At 42.2% G+C, this 24,722-nt stretch overlaps 1 protein-coding gene across 1 annotated transcript; it reads right to left on the bottom strand.

Moving 5' to 3' along the window:
* Nucleotides 1–242: 242 nt before the first annotated feature.
* Nucleotides 243–21,853, bottom strand: ZIM2 (zinc finger imprinted 2). The gene is made up of 7 exons (XM_020888132.2): nucleotides 21,765–21,853; nucleotides 18,989–19,487; nucleotides 14,256–14,359; nucleotides 13,602–13,649; nucleotides 10,360–10,486; nucleotides 10,072–10,164; nucleotides 243–8,662 (listed from the first exon to the last, which is right to left on the bottom strand). The coding sequence occupies exons 2-7, from the start codon at nucleotides 19,365–19,367 to the stop codon at nucleotides 7,722–7,724; spliced, it is 1,692 nt and encodes a 563-aa protein (XP_020743791.2). The 5' UTR covers nucleotides 19,368–19,487; nucleotides 21,765–21,853; the 3' UTR covers nucleotides 243–7,721.
* Between the last annotated feature and the right edge of the window lie 2,869 nt (nucleotides 21,854–24,722).

The following is a 24,722-nucleotide window of genomic DNA, read 5'->3' as shown; positions in this document are numbered from 1 at the left end:
TAACACCATTCCTAGGATGCTGGCTTTTGGGGGAATTATAACAAACAAGAAAAAGCCTACACAATGAAGCCTACAACTGCAAAAGTATGTGGGAATAACTAAGGAAAACTTATGACAAAAACAACCACAAAGCTTTACCAGTTGATAAGAACACTTGAATATATAAAAGAACATCATATTCCTGGATGCTAATAAATTTAACAATGTCAATTCTTCCTAACTGATTTGTACGTTCACATCAATAATCATCAAAAAGCTGTTTTTAATTGGTAAACAAATTTTTTATCCAGAAGAGTAACAATCATAACTTTCTTATATAAAATACACATACACATAAATGCATTTTTTAAAGGCACAATGATAAAAATAAACGAAAAAAATAAATAAATAAAGGCACAATGACAAAAAACTCATATAAGGCTATATACAAATTAAAAATATAGATCTAGGATATGTAAAGGGTGACAAAACAATTTGGATGATACAGATACAGAACTGTATTATAAAATAACATATTATGACTTGATGTGCCATTTACTAAAATTGATGTCAGGGCAGTTAATGGGGGACCATTTTTATTTTCACATAATACATTCAAAGTAAATTCAATAATAGTGCATTTTATAAAATAAAAACTGCAGAATAAAACATTAATGTTTAGAAAAGGTTAGATTTTGTAGAAAAGATATCAGAAAAATTGAGCTATATAAAAATTGAAACCTTGCCAAAAAAATTACCCAAACAAACTGGGGAAAATGTTTAGGCCAGAATGAAGACAGATAATATCCTTATTATATAAAGAGACTGCTCAAATTTATTGGAAGATATTAAAGCCACACAGACAATGAATGCAAAGAGGAGAAATTTAACTGCTTAAGAAGCTCAGTGGAACACATTCAGTGTCCTTAAAAATGAAATAAATACAATTAAAATTAGATGTCCTTTCCCTTGTTAAATTAGCCAAGGTGAAAAGTACTCTTAATACATAATGCTAGCGAGAATGTGTGGAAGACACAGTCATGAGTTAATGGCAGCAGTGCAAATCAGTATGTTTTCGAAAGCAAACTTAGACGTGTATCACGAACCTTAAACAACTATTCCCCTTCCAAAACAATTATTCCCCCTCCTATACGGGAACTCCCCTTTGGCGAAATCTTGAATTCTAAGTTTAGAAAAATATTTTAAGGACCAAAATGTTCATCACAGTCTTCTTTACAATTGTGAAAAACCAGAGCTAAATTAAACATTCAAACAGAGGGAGGGCCACACAGATAAATCTCTGGGCGTACTGTGCAGCTATGAACAAGGTGAAAACGGCTGACTGGGGTGACAGCAGTGTGTGAGGTGTGCGATTACGTGGAAAAAACATGCCATGCCCACATGGGGTGATCACAGCTAAATGAAAACTATGAACATCTTAGAACAGGTAATACGGCCACACGTGTGCATAGGTGAGAGAACAGAGGTACCACGGAAACCAGACTTCCTCCCCACTACTCCCTAGAGACAAGCACCTCCATAGTCTGGTGATTATTTTTAAATTATAAGAAAACAAAGGACTTCCCTGGCGATCCAGTGGTTAAGACCCTGCGCTTCCCAACACAGGGGGCTCAGGTTCAATCCTTGTTTGGGAAACTAAGATCCCACATGCAGTATATGCAGCCAAAAAAAATTATGAGAAAACAAACTAAAATGACCAAAGCAGGTAACGGTGTTTATGGTGTATTGGAGTGGGGGGCGGGGGATGGCAAGGCAGAGAGAGAGATCTACCTTTTCATAAAATTGAAATTGTTTTTACTGAGTCAAGTACTGCTCTCAAATGAACAATAGGAATCCTTCAGAAATGCATACTTTAAACAAAAAGGAAAACCAGTTTGTGCAAATCAGTAAAAAAAAAAAAAAAAGCACAAAGACAAAACAGTAAAATTGGCAAAAGGCCTAGATTATACACAGAGAAGTTTAAAAGCATACACGGGCAGGAGGGGAATTCATGAGTTAGCAAAAATGACTTTTTTGGCTTATCAAACAGGCAGACATTTTGTTGGTTTAAGTAATAAATATCCAATGCTGGCAAAGTTGTTCAAATGCTTATTTATACCAGGCGTAGCAAAGACACTTCTTTGCAAATATGAACTGCTCAGTCTGTCTGATCTGGAGTGCTATGATGAGAAAGGCTGTGGGCCTGTCTTCAGGTTCAGGGCCAGCGTGATTGATTAGCTATGCACATCCCTGCCCACCCACCTCCTGCCCTGCCCTTAGCTGGCAGCTGTGAGTGCTGCCCCTTGGGAAAAAAATTCTGCACCATCTTTTGAGAAGCACAGAAATGCTTCTCACGTCTCATCTGGTAATACCACTTTGGAAATCTATCTTAAGCAAGCAACTACAAATACAATGCTTTATGATCTGTTAATCAAACCTTTATACCATTGTCATTTTTAAACTGTCATTACAAATTAGTGAGAAAAAGAGAACTTCAAATCTGTAACTATATGAAAAATACTTACTCAAAAGAAAAATTTTTTACATTACAGTGAATACTAAAACATGGTGAGATGAGGTTGTGCCTGATGTATGGCTGTGGTTTATAATTCTGTGGTTTACCAGCTATCACCAGCAGAACTCTAAGAACACAGAGTGCCTACTATGTACCAGGTACTGTTAGGCTCTGCTGCACAGACGAGTTCCAGGCCTTTCAAGAGTTCCAAGAGGAGGCACTGTTACCGCATTTCCTAAGAAAGTGAGGTTCATCAGCTTCTGAGGAGGGGGCTGGCTCTGGCTCCAAAGCCCACGCTCTCCCTGCCCTGCCAAGGGGCTCCTCAGCCAGTGAACACAAGCATGGTCCTGGGTGTGTGCTCTGACGGGAGCACCCCGAGGAGAGTTGATTAGCCTGCTGTGCTTCTGAAATTTTATTTAATATGCTTAATACTATTTAATGAGGAAAGTAAACCTAACACAACTGGTATAATGAGGGTCTGGACAAACTGCTTCATCTGTGGATCTCTCCAGGCCTGACATCAGGCCCCTTATTCCCTAAGGGGGTTAAGAGTGCAAATTCTGAATGGAGAAACTGAGTATAGGGGAGAGCTGAGTAGTTCAGTTGCTCCCAAGAGAAAAAAAAATCGAAAAATCTTTTAGACCTTGAGGAAAGAAGGCCAGGAGTGCTTCCAAAGCCTTCAAGATACATACACCGTTTGGCCCAGAAAGTCTATTGCTGGGAACTTCTCCTTGGGGAACACAACCACATGCAAAGACATCAGAGCAAGTTGCTGATGGAAATTTCAAGATTCAGGAGGTAATGGGGAAGCAGTGCACATGTAAAAGATAAGTTTCAGGTGTACAACACAGGAAGTGAGTATTCTTATACATTACGAAACCACCACCACAATGAGCCCAGTTACCACCTGCCACCACAAAGCTGTCACAATATTACTGACTATATTCCCTATTTGTACATTACATTCCTGTGACTTATTTTATACCTGGAAGTTTGCACTTCTTAATCCTGTGGACCTTTCTGGTCTATCCCCCATCCTCATATAATATGTTAATTATAACTAAATAAAAACAATCAAGGTTCACAACAGAATAAAGAAAAGAGATAAAGAACAGTAACCCCAGTTTCCAGCCCTAGAAGTCTAGTGAAATAAACTAGGCCACATCTATGCATCCAAGTATCAGGCAGTTCTGAAAGATGAAACTGGGGGATATATTTAGGAATGTGGGAAGATGTTCATGATATATTAGAAGAAAAATTGCAACCTTTAAAATAGTATGTATTTAAAAATCTATATAAACCTAGACACAGGAAAAAAATGTCTGAACAGTGTATACCGCTTTTAGCAGCAAGTATATCTAGGACAGGGAAATACAAATATTAAAAAAAAAAACCCCAAACCTCAAAGATGAGAGTATTTTCTAATCATCTTCAACAGATATGTATTACTTGCATAATCAAAGAAAGCTTAAAACATGAGTGCTTCTAAATTAAAAAGAAATTAACCTGAGCATCAGCGCAGTGCCCAAACTGTCTGATGCGCTAGGCACTGGCGGGGAGAAGCCAGGAAGAACGGCATCACCCTGAGGGGCCCACCAGAACAGCAGCAAGGAAAGCAGCAAGGCGGGGGACGACAGGCTGCACTGCCTGCTGCCACGGCAGCTCGAGCTCAGTCTGTGAAGTGTGGAGGCGGCGGCTTGTGCACACTCTGTAAATTCCACAGTCCAGGGATGACCAGCACCGTTAACTACCCACGTTGTCACCGCTGCCGTCTGTGGCATGCAAGAAGCATCAGAACACAGTCAAGTCTGATGCTCCCTGGTTTTCTAGAGCTAAGGCCTCTTAAGAAGCCTTGGCCCAGGGCCCTCGACAAATGGCCCACAGCAGACCCCCGCAAGGAGCCTCCATCACCTCTTAATCCAAATATCTAAAAAGCACGATGGGGTAATGGAGGGAGGTACATAAAGAAAAGTCTAGAAGAAGTGGTGAAAAAGGAACATGCAGCTGGATCATGAAGAGTCCACGGATGGTGAAACCTCTGAAACCTCCCTGCCTGTGAATGGTACAGTTGCTTGGAGAATGACTTCAAGAGCCTAGACCTTTGCGAAGGGCAAAAAGCTAGACGGGATATGATATAAAGTACCCAAAACCACCTACGAGGTATTCTTGCCAAACCAGCTGAAGATGAATCAAATTAAATTCTCCAGAGTTTAGCGCTAACTTCCATTTATAGAAAATACACAGAGAAGGACAAGTTAAGGATACCACAGGAAGCAAACGGACACATTTAGAAGGGATAACATTCCACAGGACAAATGATCTCGTTTCTGCCAGTACTACTTCCATAATCACACAAAGCTTTAAAAAAAAAAATAAGAGCTAGAATGATGGTTGCCATGGCTGGAGGGAGAGGGAAATGGGGAGTTATTGTTTAATGGATACATAATTTGAGTTTTTCAAGATGAAAAAGTCCTGAGTATCCACTGCACAATAATGTGACTCTACTTAACACTACTGTACACTTAAAAATGTTTGAGATGGTTAATTTTTTGTCACGTATTTATCAGAATTAAAAATAAATTAAAAAATGAGTGCCTCTAAATTTAAAAAGTTAAACCTTAATATAAGCAATATAAAAACTGTTTGCTATATTAGGAATTGGGTGGAGAGAAATATATTTCTACATTATTCTTGGGGTCACAAAAGGCATTAAGAAAAAGTGAGAGGAGATTGCTTTAGGTTAAGAGAAACTTGAAATAAGACAACCAAATGCAATCAATGGAGCACATTTGGATCCAGATTCAAAGAAGCCAGCTATAAAACGACATCTCGGAAATGACTAGGAAAATCTGATTACGGTCTGGTTAAGACACTTTGATTTAAAATTTTCCTTTTTAGGTAGATATACTGAAGTTTAAAAAACAGAGATGACACAATTGAAATAGTGCTAAACAAATAATAATTGAGATAGTATGTAGATTTAGCAAAAATGGTGAAGGAAGAAATGAAATGGCAGACTGATAAGGGCATGAGTAAAGCTATGATCCCGGGGAAAGAGGCAGATTTCACAAGGTAGTGGTGAGGTAGAAGTTATCATAAAGAAATGACAGTTTTCCTGGAGTTGAATGGAGAGATTAAGGAAAAGTTACAACTGTTCAGAAAAGGATGGGGTCTTGTTGAAAAGGCACAGGAGCCAACTTGAAAGGATTCCCAGTGGCCAGAGCTGGAATAATTCTAAAATAAGTAATGGTCGTATTGAATTACAGCCCTTGCCACAAATCCATCCTGATATAAATAAATTACTGAATAAAAATATAGGGAAGCAACTTTTCCTCACAGAATTCTAATTACTAAATGGAGAAGGGACGAGGAAAATTAAAAAATCACCATTATAATATGACAGAGTAAAAATGGCTGGAGGTAAAATCCACTTGCTAGATGCTAGAATTCAGTAGGTAAGTTTGAGGAGAAACTGGAAGCTCTCCTCAAAGTTTCTCCTGAGAGATATGTATAAATTACAAAGAGAAACAAATAAAGGTTAATTAACAACATCAACAATAAGCCACACTGACATTATGTCCCTTTAAGGCAGTTGTGGCAGGATCAGAAACAAAGACACAGTGGGTGGGAGGGTGGCCTGGGGGAGGAAACAGGGCCAGTCAGTGAGGGCTGTCTCATCAGGACCTTGGGAAACCAGGAAGAGGGCTGTGAGTGAGCGCTCATGTGGAGCAAGTGCTCATTTGGCTGGTGCAGGTCCTAATAAGTCATGTTTGTTTTTAATTTCATGACTTTGGAGCCACACATCATAGATCAGAAATGGCAGGATGAGAAAAAGCAAGGCAGTGAATAACGATAGACACAACCCACCCCGCCAGGCAAGGAGTTAGATTCTGAGACACCAGGTCCACCTGGTTCCCATGTGTCTTTGCATCCGACCATCATTCAAGTCGGTGATGCAAAACCTTTACGTTAGAACAGTATGGTATGAGAAATGTTCACTGCACTCTGTGGCTCATACCTTTGAGTGAAGTACGCCCAGCGTAGAAACAGGACTTTAGGTGAAGCTGGCTGTGCTGACGATGCCAGAGTCCAAGAACAGAAAAGTTTTAAAATCTGCTTCCTTTTTCAAAAATACAAAATCCCAAATAAACCCTCAAATATAAAATTACAAAAAATTCTATTTGATCAGTAGCAAATTTACGATCTACAAGACCAATTATAAGCAAGTGTTTAGCAAAAACATACTTCCCTGATTAGTGTCCCCAAAATTCATCTAATCCTAAATTGTAAAAGAAATGGCTACCAGAACTTCAGTTTAAAAATCTTTTTGATCCCCTAATACTAAGTGTCCCCATCAGATTTAACATGAAGTAACACTGAAATTGCTAAAAAGGAAGGCGGCTTCAGTCAGGACAGCTGCTACTTCTCTTCAGAGAGGGTGTGGCAGGAATAAAACAAACCTGGGCTGAGCATCAAGATTTAAAGTAGGTATCTCATGGACTCTCAAAAACCAAATAATCGAACCAAACCAAGCTGGGGTTCAGTTCTTGCCCCATCACTTACAACCCAGGTCAAATCAAATGACAACTTGGGAGTTTCAAGTTTGCTCTATCTGAAATATGAAATAAGTATCGTCAAACTAGGTGCAGTGCAGCATTCCTTAAAAGAGCAAATAATACATATGGCAACGTTTTCAAAATCATGAACTACTATAACACATTACCAATTACTTCAGCTTTGTGGACTGACCACTATAGGTACACCTCAAAAATGTTTTTACAATGCCCTCTGCTGATACATCCCATGTGGTAAAGATACTGAATGTGAGCACTCCTGTAAAAACTCAGGCAACAGAGTTCCTGTCTGGAGCCCACCTGCCAGCCACAAAGTTTTTGTCAGGATGTCAAAATCGAGCTTCTCCATTCTATGGACGCCACCAGAGAAGGGAAGAATCTATCGGCTTCTTTCCCATGCAACAAAAGTGCTCTGTGAGGGTTTCTGCTTCAGTGACTGACACACGTGCTGACCATCCATCTGCAAAAAGACTGTTCCATCCCCTGGCAAGAGCTTGCTGTTTCCTGACTACACCATGACACATTTCAAGTTGATAACAAGCTGGGATGGCTGTAGAAGACCTTCTTACATTCAGAGCACTCAGAGGGTCTCACTCCAGGAGAAAGCCTAAGACGGTGGGAATGTTCTCACTGGAGGTTTTCCAACAGTAATGTCACAGAACAGGCTTCTTTTGGAAATGGAGTTGGTAATGCTGAGTGAGGTAGGAGGGCTGGCTGAAACACTTCCCACACAGCTGGCACTGGTAAGGCGTCTCCTGAGCGTGAATCCTGTAGTGCTGGATGAGGTATGAACTTTGACGGAACCTTTTGCCACAGTCGCAACACTGACAGGCTCTTTCTCCAACGTAGTCGTGCTGCCGCTTATAGCGAATCAAATACACCTTGTTGTGGGGCAACTCAAGCGGCAGGTCTCTTGCTGCTTCGTGGGCTCTGAGATGCTGGAAAAGATGCGCAACCTGGATGAATGCTTTGCCGCACTGGAAACACTCGTGGCAGTCCTGACTCTGAACTCTCGCGTGGCCGCAGCCAGCTGCATGCTGGGTCAAGGACCTCCCAGCTGAGTGAGTCTTCTGATGTCTGGTGAGGTGCGGCATGAGGTAGAAGGCTTCCCCACACTGTCTACACACAAAGGGCTTCTTCCCCGTGTGGGTCTGCTGGTGTTTCTCCCGGCCGGGTCGGGTACTGAAGTTTCTTTCACAAAATTCGCATCTGTAGTGTTTGTTCTCTTGGAGGAAAAACAAGTTGTGGGCCAGTTGGGACCTGGTGCAGACTCCAGGAGTAGTGCGCTCCTGAGGATCCTTTCCAGGAAGACTCTCTGATGGTTGGTCAAGCTCTGAGCTTTTCTCTAGTTGATCACCCTCGTGGCTTCCTTCCTGAGCAAGGGTCTTGGGGTCACTTATTTTTGTGGGACTCAAAACTTCCACTGGCTTGACCTGTTGTGACTCCAGGGGATCATCAGCAGAAGACTCTCCTGTGTGGGCACACCCGGAGTCACCTGCATCCAAATCCTCTATTCCTGCCCCCGAGGATGAGTTTTCTACAGGCAGGCTTTGCTCTGGAGTTAGATCTTTGGTTTCAGAGTGTTCCTCCCAATCTAAAAGAAATGTAAAAGGTCCTCTACTATTTTTACTCAGAGAGAAACATCATTATAGTAGAAACAGAAGAGAGAGACCAAAAATTACAGAATAGTTAGTACAGAGGTTCAAGTTTTCTGGGAACCTAAGGAGAGAGTGGGAGAAGGATGGAGAAAAGAGTAAGCAAAGACAGGTGAGGGTGAGGCAGAAAAGACCGCCCAGGAGGACTGAACACTGACGAAGACGCCAGAGACACCGACAGGTGATGAGCAGGAAGCCAGACAAAGAGGGGACTGGGGCTTGGCTGCAACGTCCAGACCATGCCTGCTGTTCCAGACCGTCACTGCTGTCTGGAGGACTAACTTAACTGTGGCCATACAGGCATTCTACTGCCAGGTCAGTCTGGGAGACACCGTACGATGCCAGTCAGCTTTCACTCTTGCAGGACTCTTCGGATCCCTTAGCCAGCGTCTCAGATCTCAAAGGGGGTAAATATGTCTCTAACTGATCTTGTTAGGGAACACTTGTTTTTAAAGAACCCCTATTATCATAATTCTGTAGGACTATTGGGGAGACACAGGAGTACACCCGTCAACAACCTCTCACTCAGAATAAAGCAAGAGAATTTCAACTCTTTTCTTGGCTCCCAATCTCTTGTTTTACCCATTCAATGTAACATTTATTAAACCACCCCGATTTTGAGCAAAGCATTATCCAACTGGATGTTCATTAAGTCTGTATAAAGACTCTAAGCAGGCTATAAATGTACAAAAGGAGAGTTTGAGGAATTAATTTCATTTGGGAACAGAAAAAGATCAGGGAGGGGAAGGCATTAGGGCTCAGCAAGCAGAGAAGTGGGCGGCAAAGCTTATTCTGAGCAGACACTGAACTATGAAAGTACACAGTCCTGGGGAGCAGCAATACAGGGTTCTACGAGGAGTATCTATGAGAGATGAAGCTGAATGTGACTTTTAGGCCAGGATGGGACAGATTTAAATGTTTTCTAGAAGTTTGGCTTTTCTTTTGAGAGTGGTAAGAACCTGATCAAAAGCTTGTGCTTTATAAAGTCAATTCCCTGAGTGGGGCTGGAAAAAGCAGTGGTATCACACCAAGGTTTTCGCTTGTCTCGGTGAGAGAGGCAAGACCTCTGATTTCTAGCTATCTGGGGAAAGGCACAAATGAATGCAGGGGCTTGAACACTAGAGGATAGGGAAACTGGCCTCCCTGGAGCTGAGCAGGAGAGGAAGAGATGAGCTTTGGAGAGGAGGTAAAAGAAGTACTGAGTGGGCATGATGTGACAAGGTCACGTAAGCCCCTGACGTGAAAGCACCTACCAGTCTTCCTAAGCTGAGTGGGCTTTGAGGACCAGCTCCCAGCCCCTGCTCACTGAGCAGGGCTGTCTCCCCAAGATTCTGGTCTCTCTGCTCACCTTGACATGTCATTGTACTCCCGTCTTCCTCCCTAGCATGTGACTCCTCCTCTTCCAGCTGTGAGATGATGTCAGGTTTAGGAAATTGGTACCCTGTTGAAGAAGGAGACTTATAACTTGGGGGTTCTGTCCTGCACCCTCAGGAACTCCCAGACTGGTTTCTAAAGACTCTGAGGTAACAGGGAAAGTGCAAATTTACACACAAGAAAAATAAAGCCTGTTTCCAAATATTTTGCCACTAGGGACACATGCCAATGTCTGGAAACAATTTTGGTCATCACAGCTCACCGAGGGAGACCAGGTTCCTGTAATTTTCCAGCATCACCTCCCGGTAGAGGTTCCTCTGAGAAGCACTGAGGTAGGGTAATTCCTCTGGACTGAAGTCCACAGCCACATCTTCGAAAGTCACCAACTCCTGAAATGCCAGACATACTCCTAAATGACTGAAATCCAGAATTGTCCCAAAGAGAGGAAAGGTGCCTGATAAGAGGGGACTGACCATGAAGCAGACATTCAGACAAGCAGAAAGACTCTAATCCAAAGGTTTCAGGGACCTAGAAGTGTATCTTTCCTTTAAGTCTTTCTCATTAAAATGTTTTCTTCTCTGCAATCACCCTCTGTTTTTTTCAGTCTCCTAACTTTATAGAGGCTTTCAATGGCTAAGTCAAAGATCTCTCTTGGTAAATGTCACACTGCACTTGAAAATATGTGGGTTATTTTCCAATATCTTTTGGTATTAATTTCTAACATAATTCCACAGTGATAAGAGAACAGACTGTATATGATTTCAATACCTTCAGACCATGAAATGTTTGCACTTTGTTTTATGTCCCTGGATATGTTCCAGTGTCTCCTAGTTTATAGTCTATGGGAACTTGAATAGAATTTGGATTCTCTTGTTGTGTGAAAACTATATAAATCTGAATTATGTTGAATTGGTTCATAGTGCTTTTCAGATCTACTGTATCCTTATACTTCTATTCATTCTACTAATTTTGAGTTTGATATTGAAATTCCAACTAAAAATCTTAACTTATCTACTTAAAAATAATTGTAATTTATAGTGGAACTTCCCTCATAGCTCAGCTGGTAAAGAATATGCCTGCAATGTAGGAGACTCGGGTTTGATTCCTGGGTCGGGAAGACCCCTGGAGAAAGAAATGGCAACCCACTCCAGTATTCTTGCCTAGAGCATCCCATGGACAGAATATCCTGGCAGGCTACAGTCCATGTGGTCACAAGAACTGGACACGACTTAGCAACTAAACCACCAATCACCACATAGTGGAACTATATGTAACTTTGTTCTGGACTCTCCAAGACTCCTGTAAATGTGTTATCATACGATCATAATTTAAAACATAAAAAAGAAAGAGAAAAAAGAAGTATATCTTTCTTTTGTCTTGAAGTCTGAGAGAAGTGGGAACATTTCTAAGATAGCTCCTGTTGCTAATTTCTAGAGATTTGTGTTGGAGGAGAAAGATCCTTTTAAGTTCCTTTATAATGAGAGAAAAATGTGAATAAAAGCTGAGCAGTATACCTCAATCTCAGGAAAAAGAGACAGTTGGGTTTAAGTTCTGGTTCTCCCTTATAAGCTCTGTGAGTGTGGATGGGTTAAGTCTCAGTGACCCATCCATAAAACACAAACAGCTCATAAATATGAAGAGAGAGCCAATCTTATTATAACAAGAAAATGCATTTCAAAATGACAAAATATGACTTTATACCCATTCAGCTGACAAAAATTAGGAAGTCTGAAAATACCAAATACTGGCTAGAATGTGGACTCTTGGTGGTGGTGGTTTAGGTGCTCAATCGTGCCTGACTCTTTGAGACCCATCCACTGTAGGAAAGCTCTTTTGTACATGGGATTTCCAAGGCAAGAATACTAGAGAGAGGGTTCCCATTTCTTTTCCAGGGGAATCTTTCTGACCAAGGATTGAACCTCCATCTCCTGCACTGCAGGCAGATTCCTTACTAATTGAGCCACCAAGGAAAACCTTAGAATGTGGGCTTTTGAGACCTCTTCAGTTCAGCTCAGTTCAGGTGCTCAGTCGTATCTGACTCTGCAAACCCACAAACCGCAGCACACCAAGCCTCCCTGTCCATCACCAACTCCCGGAGTCCACCCAAACCCATGTCCACTGAGTCAGTGATGCCATCCAGCCATTTCTTCCTCTGCTAAAAGTGAAGTTGCTCAGTTGTGTGTGACTCTTAGCGATCCCATGGACTGTAGCCCACCAGGCTCCTCCGTCCATGGGATTTTCCAGACAAGAGTACTGGAGAGGGTTGCCATTTCCTTCTCCAGGGGATCATCTCGATTCAGGAATTAAATCCAGATCTCCCACACTGCAGGTGGACTCTTTACCATCTGAGCCACTAGGCAAATGTAAATTGGTAAATCACTTTCGGTCCAGAAATATACCTATTCCTAGGTATATCTGCTCATGTGTACTGTCTTATAACCTCCAAAATCTAGGAAAGACTCAAACATTCATTTATGGTAGAAGAAATAAATATATTATGGTATTGGGGCTCCCTGGTGGCTCAGATGGTAAAGAATCTGCCTGCAATGCAGGAGACCTGGGTTTAATCCCTGAGTCGAGAAGATCCCCTGGAGAAAGGAATGGCAACCCACTCTAGTATTCTTGCCTGGAGAATTCCATGGACAGAGGAGACTGGCAGGCTACAATCCCTGTGGTTGCAAAGAGTCAGACACAACTGAGTAACTCAGTTCAGTTCAGCATCAATTCTTAAGCGCTCAGCTTTCTTTACAGTCCAACTCTCACATCCATATATGACTACTGGAAAAACCATGGCCTTGACTAGATGGACCTTTGTTGACAAAGTAATGTCTCTGCTTTTTAATATGCTGTCTAGGTTGGTCATAACTTTCCTTCCAAGGAGTAAGCATCTTTCAATTTCATGGCTGCAGTTACCATCTGCAGTTATTTTGGAGCCCCCAAAAATAAAGTCAGCCACTGTTTCCTCATCTATTTGCCATGAAGTGATGGGACCAGATGCCATGATCACTGAGCAACTAACACACATATAATCACACCACGGAATAATAATCCAATAATACAAACTAATTAATTGCAATTACATGCAACATTCTTGGTAACAGAAGGGTGAATGTAAAAAGCAGGTATTGGAAGACTACATAAGACTATGATACCCATTTTACTAATATACATCTTTTGTGTTTTCATGGAAACATTATGCAGATCAATGAACTAGAGAGCATGTACTGACTGCCCAGCTTCTATAGAGGGGTTTACTTGGCTCACATGTGTTTTTTATTCTTTCTTCAAAATTTTCCAACACCAAAATATTGGTATCATTCATATTATTAGTTGGATGTTTTTGACTTCTCTTTAAAAAATCAGAAGATCTAGAGATCTGAGCCCACACTCTCACATGGCACCATCAGCTGAAGCCGAGTCACAGCTACACATGCACAGCCCTAGGTGGGGCAGGTGCCCCCCAGTCTGTCATAATCCACCCATTCACAAGTTCTTTTTCATTACCTCAGTAGTCTCTGTGGGCATCTTCACTTGGGATCCTTGACACGAACCCTGTAGGGACAGAGGGCTATTCTCAGGAACAGAGCATCTAGAACAACGTTTCTCAATCCTTTTCCCCTTATCTCTCCCTCAAGGAGCATTTTTAAACACTTTGTTTTCCTAATTGTCAAACGCCTTCCCCCACCCATGAATTTTTTTCTAAAGGAAGCACAGCATGTTAGCTTCTTCTAGGTTTCAAAACATGATTTAACAAGAACATTAAGGAGTCAATTTTTAAAAATTCACAACAGTTATTTCATATATAAAAAGGAGCATAATAACAGTACAAATCACATGAGGGTTGCTTTGACTAAGTCAAAAGTGGAGATAAAATGGAATAACAATGAAAAATTAATTCGAGAGATAGGAAAAGAGAGAAAACATTAAAGATATGGTATGTGGGGGTGGCAATAAGTGTGAGAAAAAGCAGGAAAGCAAATACAAAGTGTCAGAAGACAATTCTGATACAGAAGCCAGGGAAAGGCTCAGTTAGGTAAAGTTTATATAAAGGCTTTCAGGAAATGAGGAAGTTTAATTAGATAGCGGAGGTCTAGAAATCAGAAAGGGGAGCTCCGCTCCTCACACTGGAAAACTAAGTCAGAAGAAAACCTGACTCACCTGAGATGTAACAAGTGGCTTACTGTCAGACATCTCTGTGTCCTTCTTTTGGTGTTCTGTGGTGTTTCTCTTTTCTGCAAGAACAGAGTTCTGAGCAGAGAAATCTAGAATGGAGAAGGAATGACCACAGAGTTGAGTTCAGTCTGGCAGCACCTACAGACACAGAGAGTAGCCTGCCAACCCCTCACCTGCCATGGGCAGTACTTCCTATGACAAGAGAAAGACCAAAAAAATATTTCTCAGCTCAGTGTGGCAATTCCAGAGAAGAGGTTTGGTTATCTCCCACCTCTAAATGCTTCCATTGATTTTCAGTGCCTTCCAAATAAAGCAAAAGTTCCCTCTTTATTTGTATCAATGATCCTAGCTTCACTGTCCATTTAGTCACCAGGGAACCTCAGTTTCTCAATTGTAACATGAAAATTATGATAATATCTCTAATTCTATGGGCTCCTGTAAGGATTAAACATTACATATGTGAAGCACAAAGCAGGCATTTAAAAAAAATCTGACAACTCTTACTACTACATCTTTTTCACTCAGGGATCTAGAAGACAACTACACCTTCCCTTACGAAACCTGAAGTCCTTCCTTGCTTGTGGTCTCTTTCCAAGAGTACCTTTCACTATTCTTATATCCTAGCAAGCTCTTTCCATTCTCTTGAATTTCAGCTCCATCAAAGGCTATGCCTTTGACCAAGTTTAAAAATTCTGTGGGACAATATGCCCTATGTCCACTGGAGGCAGTATAACAGCCATGATTAATAGGACAGACTCTGGAGCCAGCCATGCAGGTCTGAACCCTGACTGCCAATTACTATTAATAACTGTGGACCACAGGCAAGTTGGACTTCCCTGGTGGCTCAGATGTAATCCCTTGGAGAAATAAATGACAACCCACTCCAGTCTTTTTGCACAGAGAATTCCACTGGCGAGGAGCCTGACAGGCTATGGAGTCAAAAAGTCAGACACAAGAGAAGTATAACTTTCCAAAACTGAATCAGGAAGAATTAGAAGATCTTAACAAACCCATCACAAGCAAGGAAATCGAAACTGTAATCAGAAATCTTCCAGCAAACAAAAGCCCAGGACCAGATGGCTTCATAGCTGAATCCTACCAAAAATTCAGGCAAGAGCTAACACCTATCTTACTCAAACTCTTCCAGAAAATTGCAGAAGAAGGTAAACTTCCAAACTCATTCTATGAGGCCACCATCACCCTAATTCCAAAACCAGACAAAGATGCCACAAAAAAAGAAAACTACAGGCCAATATCACTGATGAACATAGATGCAAAAATCCTTAACAAAATTCTAGCAAACAGAATCCAACAACATATTAAAAAAATCATACACCATGACCAAGTGGGCTTTATCCCAGGAATGCAAGGATTCTTTAATATCCGCAAATCAATCAATGTAATACACCACATTAACAAATTGAAAGATAAAAACCATATGATTATCTCAATAAATGCAGAAAAAGCCTTTGACAAAATTCAACATCCATTTATGATTAAAACTCTCCAGAAAGCAGGAATAGAAGGAACATACCTCAACATAATAAAAGCTATATACGACAAACCCACAGCAAGCATCACCCTCAATGGTGAAAAATTGAAACCATTTCCCCTGAAATCAGGAACAAGACAAGGGTTCCCACTCTCACCACTACTATTCAACATAGTTTTGGAAGTGCTGGCCACAGCAATCAGGGCAGAAGAAGAAGTAAAAGGAATCCAGATAGGAAAAGAAGAAGTGAAACTCTTGCTGTTTGCAGATGACATGATCCTCTACATAGAAAACCCTAAAGACTCCACCAGAAAATTACTAGAGCTAATCAATGAATACAGTAAAGTTGCAGGATACAAAATTAACACACAGAAATCTCTTGCATTCCTATACACTAACAATGAGAAAACAGAAAGAGAAATTAAGGAATCGATACCATTCACCATTGCAACAAAAAGAATAAAATACTTAGGAGTATATCTACCTAAAGAAACAAAAGACCTATACATAGAAAACTATAAAACACTGATGAAAGAAATCAAAGAGGACACAAACAGATGGAGAAATATACCGTGTTCATGGATTAGAAGAATCAATATTGTCAAAATGGCTATTCTACCCAAAGCAATCTATAGATTCAATGCAATCCCTATCAAACTACCAACGGTATTTTTCACAGAACTAGAACAAATAATTTCACAGTTTGTATGGAAATACAAAAAACCTCAAATAGCCAAAGTAACCTTGAGAAAGAAGAATGGAACTGGAGGAATCAACCTGCCTGACTTCAGACTCTACTACAAAGCCACAGTCATCAAGACAGTATGGTACTGGCACAAAGACATAAATATAGATCAATGGAACAGAATAGAAAGCCCAGAGATAAATCCACGAACCTATGGTCACCTTATCTTCGACAAAGGAGGCAAGGATATACAATGGAAAAAAAGACAACCTCTTTAAAAAGTGGTGCTGGGAAAACTGGTCAACCACCTGTAAAAGAATGAAACTAGAACACTTTCTAACACCATACACAAAAATAAACTCAAAATGGATTAAAGATCTAAATGTAAGACCAGAAACTATAAAACTCCTAGAGGAGAACATAGGCAAAACACTCTCCGACATAAATCACAGCAGGATCCTCTATGACCCACACCCCAGAATTTTAGAAACAAAAGCAAAAATAAACAAATGGGACCTAATGAAACTTAAAAGCTTTTGCACAACAAAGGATACTATAAGCAAGGTGAAAAGACAGCCCTCAGATTGGGAGAAAATAATAGCAAATGAAGCAACAGACAAAGGATTAATCTCAAATATATACAAGCAACTCCTCCAGCTCAACTCCAGAAAAATAAATGACCCAATCAAAACATGGGCCAAAGAACTAAACAGACATTTCTCCAAGGAAGACATACGGATGGCAAAAAAACACATGAAAAGATGCTCAACATCACTCATTATCAGAGAAATGCAAATCAAAACCACAATGAGGTACCATTATACACCAGTCAGGATGGCTGCTATCCAAAAGTCTACAAGCAATAAATGCTGGAGAGGGTGTGGAGAAAAGGGAACCCTCTTACACTGTTGGTGGGAATGCAAATTAGTACAGCCACTATGGAAAACAGTGTGGAGATTCCTTAAAAAGCTGGAAATAGATCTGCCATATGACCGAGCAATACCACTTCTAGGCATACACACTGAGGAAACCAGATCCGAAAGAGACACGTGCACCCCAATGTTCATCGCAGCACTGTTTATAATAGCCAGGACATGGAAGCAACCTAGATGCCCATCAGCAGACGAATGGATGAGGAAGCTGTGGTACATATACACCATGGAATATTACTCAGCCATCAAAAAGAATTCATTTGAATCAGTTCTAATGAGATGGGTGAAACTGGAACCCATTATACAGAGCGAAGTAAGCCAGAAAGATAAAGACCATTACAGTATACTAACACATATATATGGAATTTAGAAAGATGGTAACGATAACCTTATATGCAAAAAAAGAAAAAAGAGACTCAGATGTATAGAACAGACTTGTGGACTCTATGGGAGAAGGCGAGGGCGGGATGTTTCAAGAGAACAGCATCGAAACATGTATATCTAGGGTGAAATAGATCACCAGCCCAGGTTGGATGCATGGGACAAGTGCTCAGGCCTGGTGCACTGGGAAGACCCAGAGGGATGGGGTGGAGAGGGAGGTGGGAGGGGGGACCGGGATGGGGAATACATGTAAATCCATGGCTAATTCATTTCAATGTATGACAAAAACCACTGCAATGTTGTAAAGTAATTAGCCTCCAACAAATAAAAATAAATGGAAGAAAAAAAAAAAAGTCAGACACAACTGAACGACTAACACTTTCACAGCTAAGTTATTCAACCTCCCTGTGCCTCTGTCTTCTCATCTGTGGAATGAGGGTAATACCTATTTCAAGATCTACTAACAGAAGTAATGCACTATTATAAAATATTTAGAATGTAGTACATTTTAAGTGTTCGACATGTTTACTATTAGCATCTTCAAAATTCTTTTAATGAATGCAGGTGCACAGAACTGGACTAATCAAAATCCTTGAAACATCAGCATTCGGCCATACATGACCCTCATGTTTATTTCAAATTTACTTGTTTATACTTTTCAATGTAATCAACCCATTCCACTGGTCCACATCCCAGTCTTGTTCCCTTGCCTTTCTCTCCTTGTCTATTTATATGTATACAAACAATGCTTTGTTTTTAGTATACATTTCATTCAGCTTTGTTTTTAGTATCAATTTCATTCAAAGTGCTATTAGGAGTGAATGGTTTTCTTCTATCATCACTGAAATGCCCTTAGTTCTAATCTAGTAACTTTGAGCTTCTAAGAGACCAGTCAAATTTTGACAGAATTTAAATTTCAGGTCTCATATCTCCCATATTGCATGGCCTCTTTTTTTTTTTTTTAACTATGTACTGTTTTGTGTTGACACTAAGGTTTAGGCTCAAACTGAAATGCCGAAGAGGGGGGAACAAAGCAGAGAGAAAGCATACTCAGAAAATAGCATTAAAAGCAAAAGCCAAACCTCAAGTTTTTTTCATTTCACATAAGATTAGGCAGATTAGACTGGAGATTATAAAATTCATTCACTCATTCATTTAACAAGTTTTTATTTAGCTCCCTCTTACATGCCAAGCATACAGCAAATGTCCAAAGAGTCCCTCCTCTTACCTTCCTCCTCACAGGCTTGGATCAAGTTTGCCACCAGGTCTCCTGCTTCCTTGCTGCTCTTGGGCTGTTTTGACCTTACCCATATCTGAACCTTCTTTGGCAAGGTATTCAGAAACTGCTCCATCACCAGCTGCTCCATCATCTGCTCTTTGGTATGGATCTCTGGCTGCAGCCATCGCCAGCAGAGCTCCTGGATTTGACTCACAGCTTGGTGAGGCCCTGTCACTGACAGGGACTGAAAATACCTAAGGTTTTGATGAAAACCTCTCGCAGCCTCTGGGTTTCTTATGGGGGTGGTTTCTGGATTTTTTTCTTGATCATGTAGATGAACGAGCTGGGGATTCCTCGAGGAATCCAAAACCTCTTTCACGTGGTGCATTTTTACAGCTTGACCCTTCAAAGGATGGAGATACTCTAAAAGGCAGGCTACTTCAAAGCACAGTTGTGGAAGGTGATGGGCTGAGTTGTATCAGATGAAGAGAGCCAGAAACCTTAGGATCTGCAGAAATTACACAGAGAGACTCACAAATGGCTTGCACAGTTTAACTGGACAGTAGAGGTTATGTGAATCAAAGGAAGTTAGTTCATTTCACAGAAATGCCTAAATGAATATTCACACAGATTTGCACATCTACAGACAGGTTGTTGCCTCAGTCACAGTATCAGGTCTAGAATATCCACAGGCACAGGCTAGAAAAATCTCAGAAACTGCACTGAAGGAAAGAGACTTGAACCTCAAATCACAATGAACTGAACTAACTGATGAACCACATAAGAATATCATTTTAAAAATGAGTTAATACAAAATGAGGAAAGATTGTTACAATACATTCATCCTACAAAGGACTGGATTCATGTGCAAAACATATAAAGAAATCATACAAATCTGTAAGAAAAAGGCAGAGATCAGTTAAATATTCAAATATATTTTCTTATTTCTTTATTTAAACATTTTAATTCTTTAGCCAGAAGTTAGTCTGGAAAAAAAAAACAGTTGGTCTGGGATAACATATGAGAAGACTGTAATTTTTTCTAAATACTTTTCCCCCTACCATCAATTTTAAATTTATTACTTCCTTTTTTTAGATGTATGATATCCCCACTGAACTGAATTTCTGTCTCTACAAACTGCAGCGTAAGATTCTGAGAAAGGAGTAGCAGAAATGACTGTGAAATCCTGGCAGCCAGCCTCCCTAGGCTAGCCAGGTCCCAGGCTAGAGCAGAGAGTCACAATCCTTTCTCCTCGCCTAGAGATGGAAAAGTAGGGATAAAAGCAGCTAATGTTAAATACTTGAAAAAGAAAAAGCCAAAGAGTCCCTAAAAAAACATATGAGTGGCAGTAGGTTCCTTGATTTCAGAGTAGGGAAGAAATTCCAGAGAAATGGGGATGAGTGTTGGGAGAAGGGAGTGGAGACCAAGAGATTCCAGGTGGGCAGAGGCTGTGGCAGCAGGAAGCAGGGACTGAAGGGAGCCCCCTAAAGAGAAGTGCTGAGGTATGGGGAAAGGAATAAAGCAAGGCCAGGCAGAACGCAGAGCTGAAGCAGAGGAGAAGGGGGGCAAGGGAAAGAGGAAGAACCAGTCTGTGCTAGGAGAGGTGTCCAGGGAGTAGGCACCCAGAGAGAAGGGGTGGGAATGAGGTAACGGGGGAGCAGAAAGGAGAGACAGAACTAAGGAGAGGGAGGGGGCCAGGACCGAGGGGAGCGGAGCAGGAAGGGGCAGGAAGGAAGGACCAGGGCCCAGGCAGAAGCGGGGGACAGCAGGAAGGCTGAGGGAAGGTGAGGGCCAGAGCCAGGGGGAAAACACAGATGAAGGTGGGACAGAAGGTAAAGGGGGAGCTGAGTGAAGAAGCGCCTCTGAGCCAGGTAAAGGGTGTGGAGCCGGGAGACAGGCAGGAGCAGGGCAGAGGAGAGGGAGAAAGGCAGGGCCAAGGCTGAGGGCACTGTCTTGAGGGGAGCGGTGGGGGCCTAAGGAAAAGGGGGGGTCTGGATGTGGGGGAGGCTGGAGGGAAGGGACAGGGGGTTTGGGAAGGAACGGGGGTCTTCAAAGGGGAAGAAGGGCGGTTCCGGTGGGGGAGAGCGAGAGTGGGGTCCTAGAGGGAGGGCCGAGAGGCATCCTCGAAGGGGAGGGTGGAGGTCCTCAAGGTGGAAGGAGGGTATCCTGAGGGGAAGGCAGGGGTATTTGAGGGGGAAAACCAGGGGATCCTCGAAACGAGGGGGCGGGAAGGGAAGGGAGGGCTCCTCGAGGGGGAAGGAGGGTTTTCTAAGGCAGGAGTCCGTGAGGAGACCAACAGGTGTCTCTCAAGGGGAAGGCCCGGGGGTCCTCGAAGGGGAGGGCAGGGATCCGAAAGGAGGGGGAGGGGCCTCAAGGACCAAGGCGCGCGTTCTCGGTGTGGGGGGAGAGCGGAGGGGCCCTAAAAAGGGACGGTCTGTGGGGTCCTGGGGGTGGGGGAAGGAAGGTGTTCGACGCGGGAAGACGAGGGCGGGCAGACCCGTCCTTCCGGAAGGCCTTCAGGCCAAGGAAGCATTGGCAGGAAGCCGGGGCGTGAGCAGCAGGGAGGCCGCCGAGTCCTCCTCAGAGCCGACTTCGCCCGCGCGGCCTCCCGCACCCCTTCCCCTCAGGGCCGCTACTTCGCGCCTCCCTTCCCATCGACTGCCCCGCGAAGGGGCGCGTCTGCCCGGCGTCCTCTCAGGGACGCCCGCGCCTCCCTGCCCGCGAGCCGGCCTCTCGCCTCCAGGTCCCCTCCCTCGCGTCCGGACCCGGGCCGCCGCGCGCTCACCTCGCAGACGGACACCCTCGCCTGACTGAACCTCTCCACCTCGGACTTGCCGCGCAAACCCGCGACGCGTGCGCAACGTGCGGCCTGCGCGTGCGCACTGTGGGGCAGCCGGGGCGCCGCCCAGAAAACGCAGGCCGCTTCCGGCTGGTTCCGCTGGGGGGCCCGCGAGGACCACGCTGCATGGGGAGGGCTGGGAGGGGCCGGAGGCCTACTTCCTTTAGATGCTTTACCGATTTTTTAAGTAGTTAGCACGTGGTTTAAAATTTTTAAAAAATAAACAGTATGCAGTGAAAAGCCTTCTCACTGTGTGTGTGTGCCACCGACCAGATTTTTATGCTATAAACCACGTAACAGGTGACCTGTGTTAATTATTTGAATATTTATGAATAATTATATTGAATAATTATGAAAGCTTGAACATGTTGTCAGTGTCCTTCCACAGTGTCTTTGTGTATATGTAAATAGAGATATATGTGTATATACATATGTACATTATACACACATACCTGTGGTTATCATTGATATAAATATCTATACTATAAATTCGGTATATATATCTGTAATAGATATAAATATTTTAAAATATAAAATATATTTTCTAAATAAGGAATGTGACGATATAACAATCTATAATGTGACACAATGTGGTATATACTGTAGCTTAAAATGTGTACTTAAGTAATATAAGTACTTCCTTGATAGTAATATAAGGATTCCCTGGAAGGTCAGTTGGTAAAGAATCCATCTGCAATGCAGGAGAGCTGGTTCGATTCCTGGGTCAGGAAGATCCACTGGAGAAGGGATAAGCTACCTACTCCAGTATTCTTGGGTTTCCCTTGAGGCTCAGCTGGTAAAGAATCTACCCGTAATGCAGGAGATGCTGGTTCGATCCCTGCGTAGGGAAGATCCCCTGGCGAAGAGAACGGCTACTCACTCCAGTATTCTTGCCTGGAGAATTTCATGGACTGTAGAGTCCATGGGGTCTCAAAGAGTCAGACTGACTTTCACGTAAGTAATATATAATACATATATCATGATGATGCAGATTCATATTATATATAATTAAATATTTGTACAAATATAATACATATATTTTTATGTTTGCAAAAATAGTCATAGTCTCATTTCCTACCCTTTTTATACAGAAGGTGGCAGACTGTACACATTGTTCTATGCCTTAATTTTTTCCTTATCTCAGAGAGCTTTTTATATCAGTACAAAGAGAGTTTGCCTACTGTTTTTGAACAGCTGTTTGAATTCTGTTGTACTGTTGTTGTGACTTGATTTATTTAACCCTTTATTTAACCCGTTCCGGACTTTTGGGTGGTTGAGTTGTTTTCAACCCTTTGCTACCAGTATTCTGTGCAAAACTATGAGCTTCAGCAGTTCTGCTGGTGTGTAAACCTTCTGGGAAGATAAAGCCCCTGGAGTGGAATTGCTGAGCCACAGTGCACAAGTGTGTGTCATGTTGATAGAGATTTCTAAGCTGCCTTCCACAGACACTTGCATTTCAGACCCCCACCTGCCTATGTGAGCAACCCTGCATTCTCAGTGTTATAGGATGCTTTTTCAGTTTTTCCAAAACTAGGGTTGAGAAATTTTCCTTGAGCAAGGTAGAATATGTTTTCCTGTGTTGAGAAGCCATTTGTATTTAACTAAAGAATATCTATCAGGGCCTCAAGATATGTAGGGAAAGTATAATGAAACTTGCAATAATTATTTACTTGATTATGATGATGATGACATAATGGTTAATATTCTTGACACTGACCTGTGACAAAAATTAACTCAAAATGGATCACACAGCCAAATGCAAAACCAAAACTAGAAAATTCCAGGAAGAGAAAACCTATGACCTGAGATTTGGTGATGACTTTTTAGGTATACACATGCAGCTCACAAACCCCTGGTGTGGGGGATTCCCCAGAAGTGCTCTCCTACTGAGCCTCAGTTTGTCCTTCAAGAATAAAAGGACAGCAAGTTATTAAATGTAAGGATTAAAATATGTGGAGGTGGAAAATCTTTTCTTCCACCTGCTGAAGGTCGCTGGGTGGGTCTGAAAATTAACCAACAATGACAGATTAACAGTAGAAAAGCTTACAACTTATTTTAATATGTTTTAAGTGACACAGGAGCCTTCCTAAAGAAATGAAGATCTGAAGAAACAGCCTTGAGTATTTCAAACTAGGTTTGATGAGGCGTGGATAGTTGTGGAAGAACATGATAGGTTAAGGAATAAGAGGTAAGTGTAATAAGCTGGCAGAAACTTAGCAAGGCCTGTGTGTTAGGCTTCTTCTTGGAAGTGTTCCTCAGCCTTTGGAGATAAGAATGCTCCTTTCCTCCTGGTATAGGGAGGGTACCTCTCCCATGAGGGAATTATGACTTGTTTCACAGAAGAAGGGGGAAGGGGAAGTGAGAGTGAACTTCCTGCTTCTGCTGTCTTCTCAAACTGCTTCACCTTCAATATGCCAGGTGCCATATTTTGGGATGAGGTATCCTGAACCCCATCACATGTCAAATGATTAAAGTGGTGTCTGAGATCTATACAGGCAGTTTATATGTTGGCTACAATTTTATTAGAAGACTCTTAAGAGTCCCTTAGACTGCAAGGAGATCAATCCTAAAGGATTGATCAGTCAATCCTAAAGGAAATCAACTCTGAGTATTCATCGGAAGGACTGACATTGAAGCTGAAGCTCCGATACTTTGGCCACCTGATGCGAAGCGCAGACTCCTTGGGAAAGACCCTGATGCTGGGAAAGACTGCAGGCAAGAGAAGAAGGAGGCAACAGAGGATGAGATGATCGGATGGCATCACTGACTCACTGGGCATGAGCTTGGGTGGACTCCGGGAGTTGGTGATGGACAGGTGTCGGGAGCCGCCGGGATGCACCCAGTCCGTGACAAGGTCATGGGACGAGAGAGGAACCTGCAAGGCAGCTCTTCCTCACATGGGGC

Source organism: Odocoileus virginianus, chromosome 20 (genome assembly GCF_023699985.2).
Source record: "Odocoileus virginianus isolate 20LAN1187 ecotype Illinois chromosome 20, Ovbor_1.2, whole genome shotgun sequence".
Taxonomy (NCBI): Eukaryota; Metazoa; Chordata; class Mammalia; order Artiodactyla; family Cervidae; genus Odocoileus; species Odocoileus virginianus.
This window is presented reverse-complemented; position numbering and strand designations above follow the sequence as displayed.

Bases quoted from the DNA above. Each gene is read 5' to 3' on its own strand.
- ZIM2 (XM_020888132.2), bottom strand. From the start codon at position 19,367: ATGCACCACGTGAAAGAGGTTTTGGATTCCTCGAGGAATCCCCAGCTC. The intron at 14,360-18,988 runs GTAAGAGGAGGG...TCTCCATTCTAG, and splicing joins CCAAGCCTGTGAGGAGGAAG to ATTTCTCTGCTCAGAACTCT. The intron at 10,165-10,359 runs GTGAGCTGTGAT...CTTCTTCAACAG, and splicing joins CAGGAACCTGGTCTCCCTCG to GGTACCAATTTCCTAAACCT.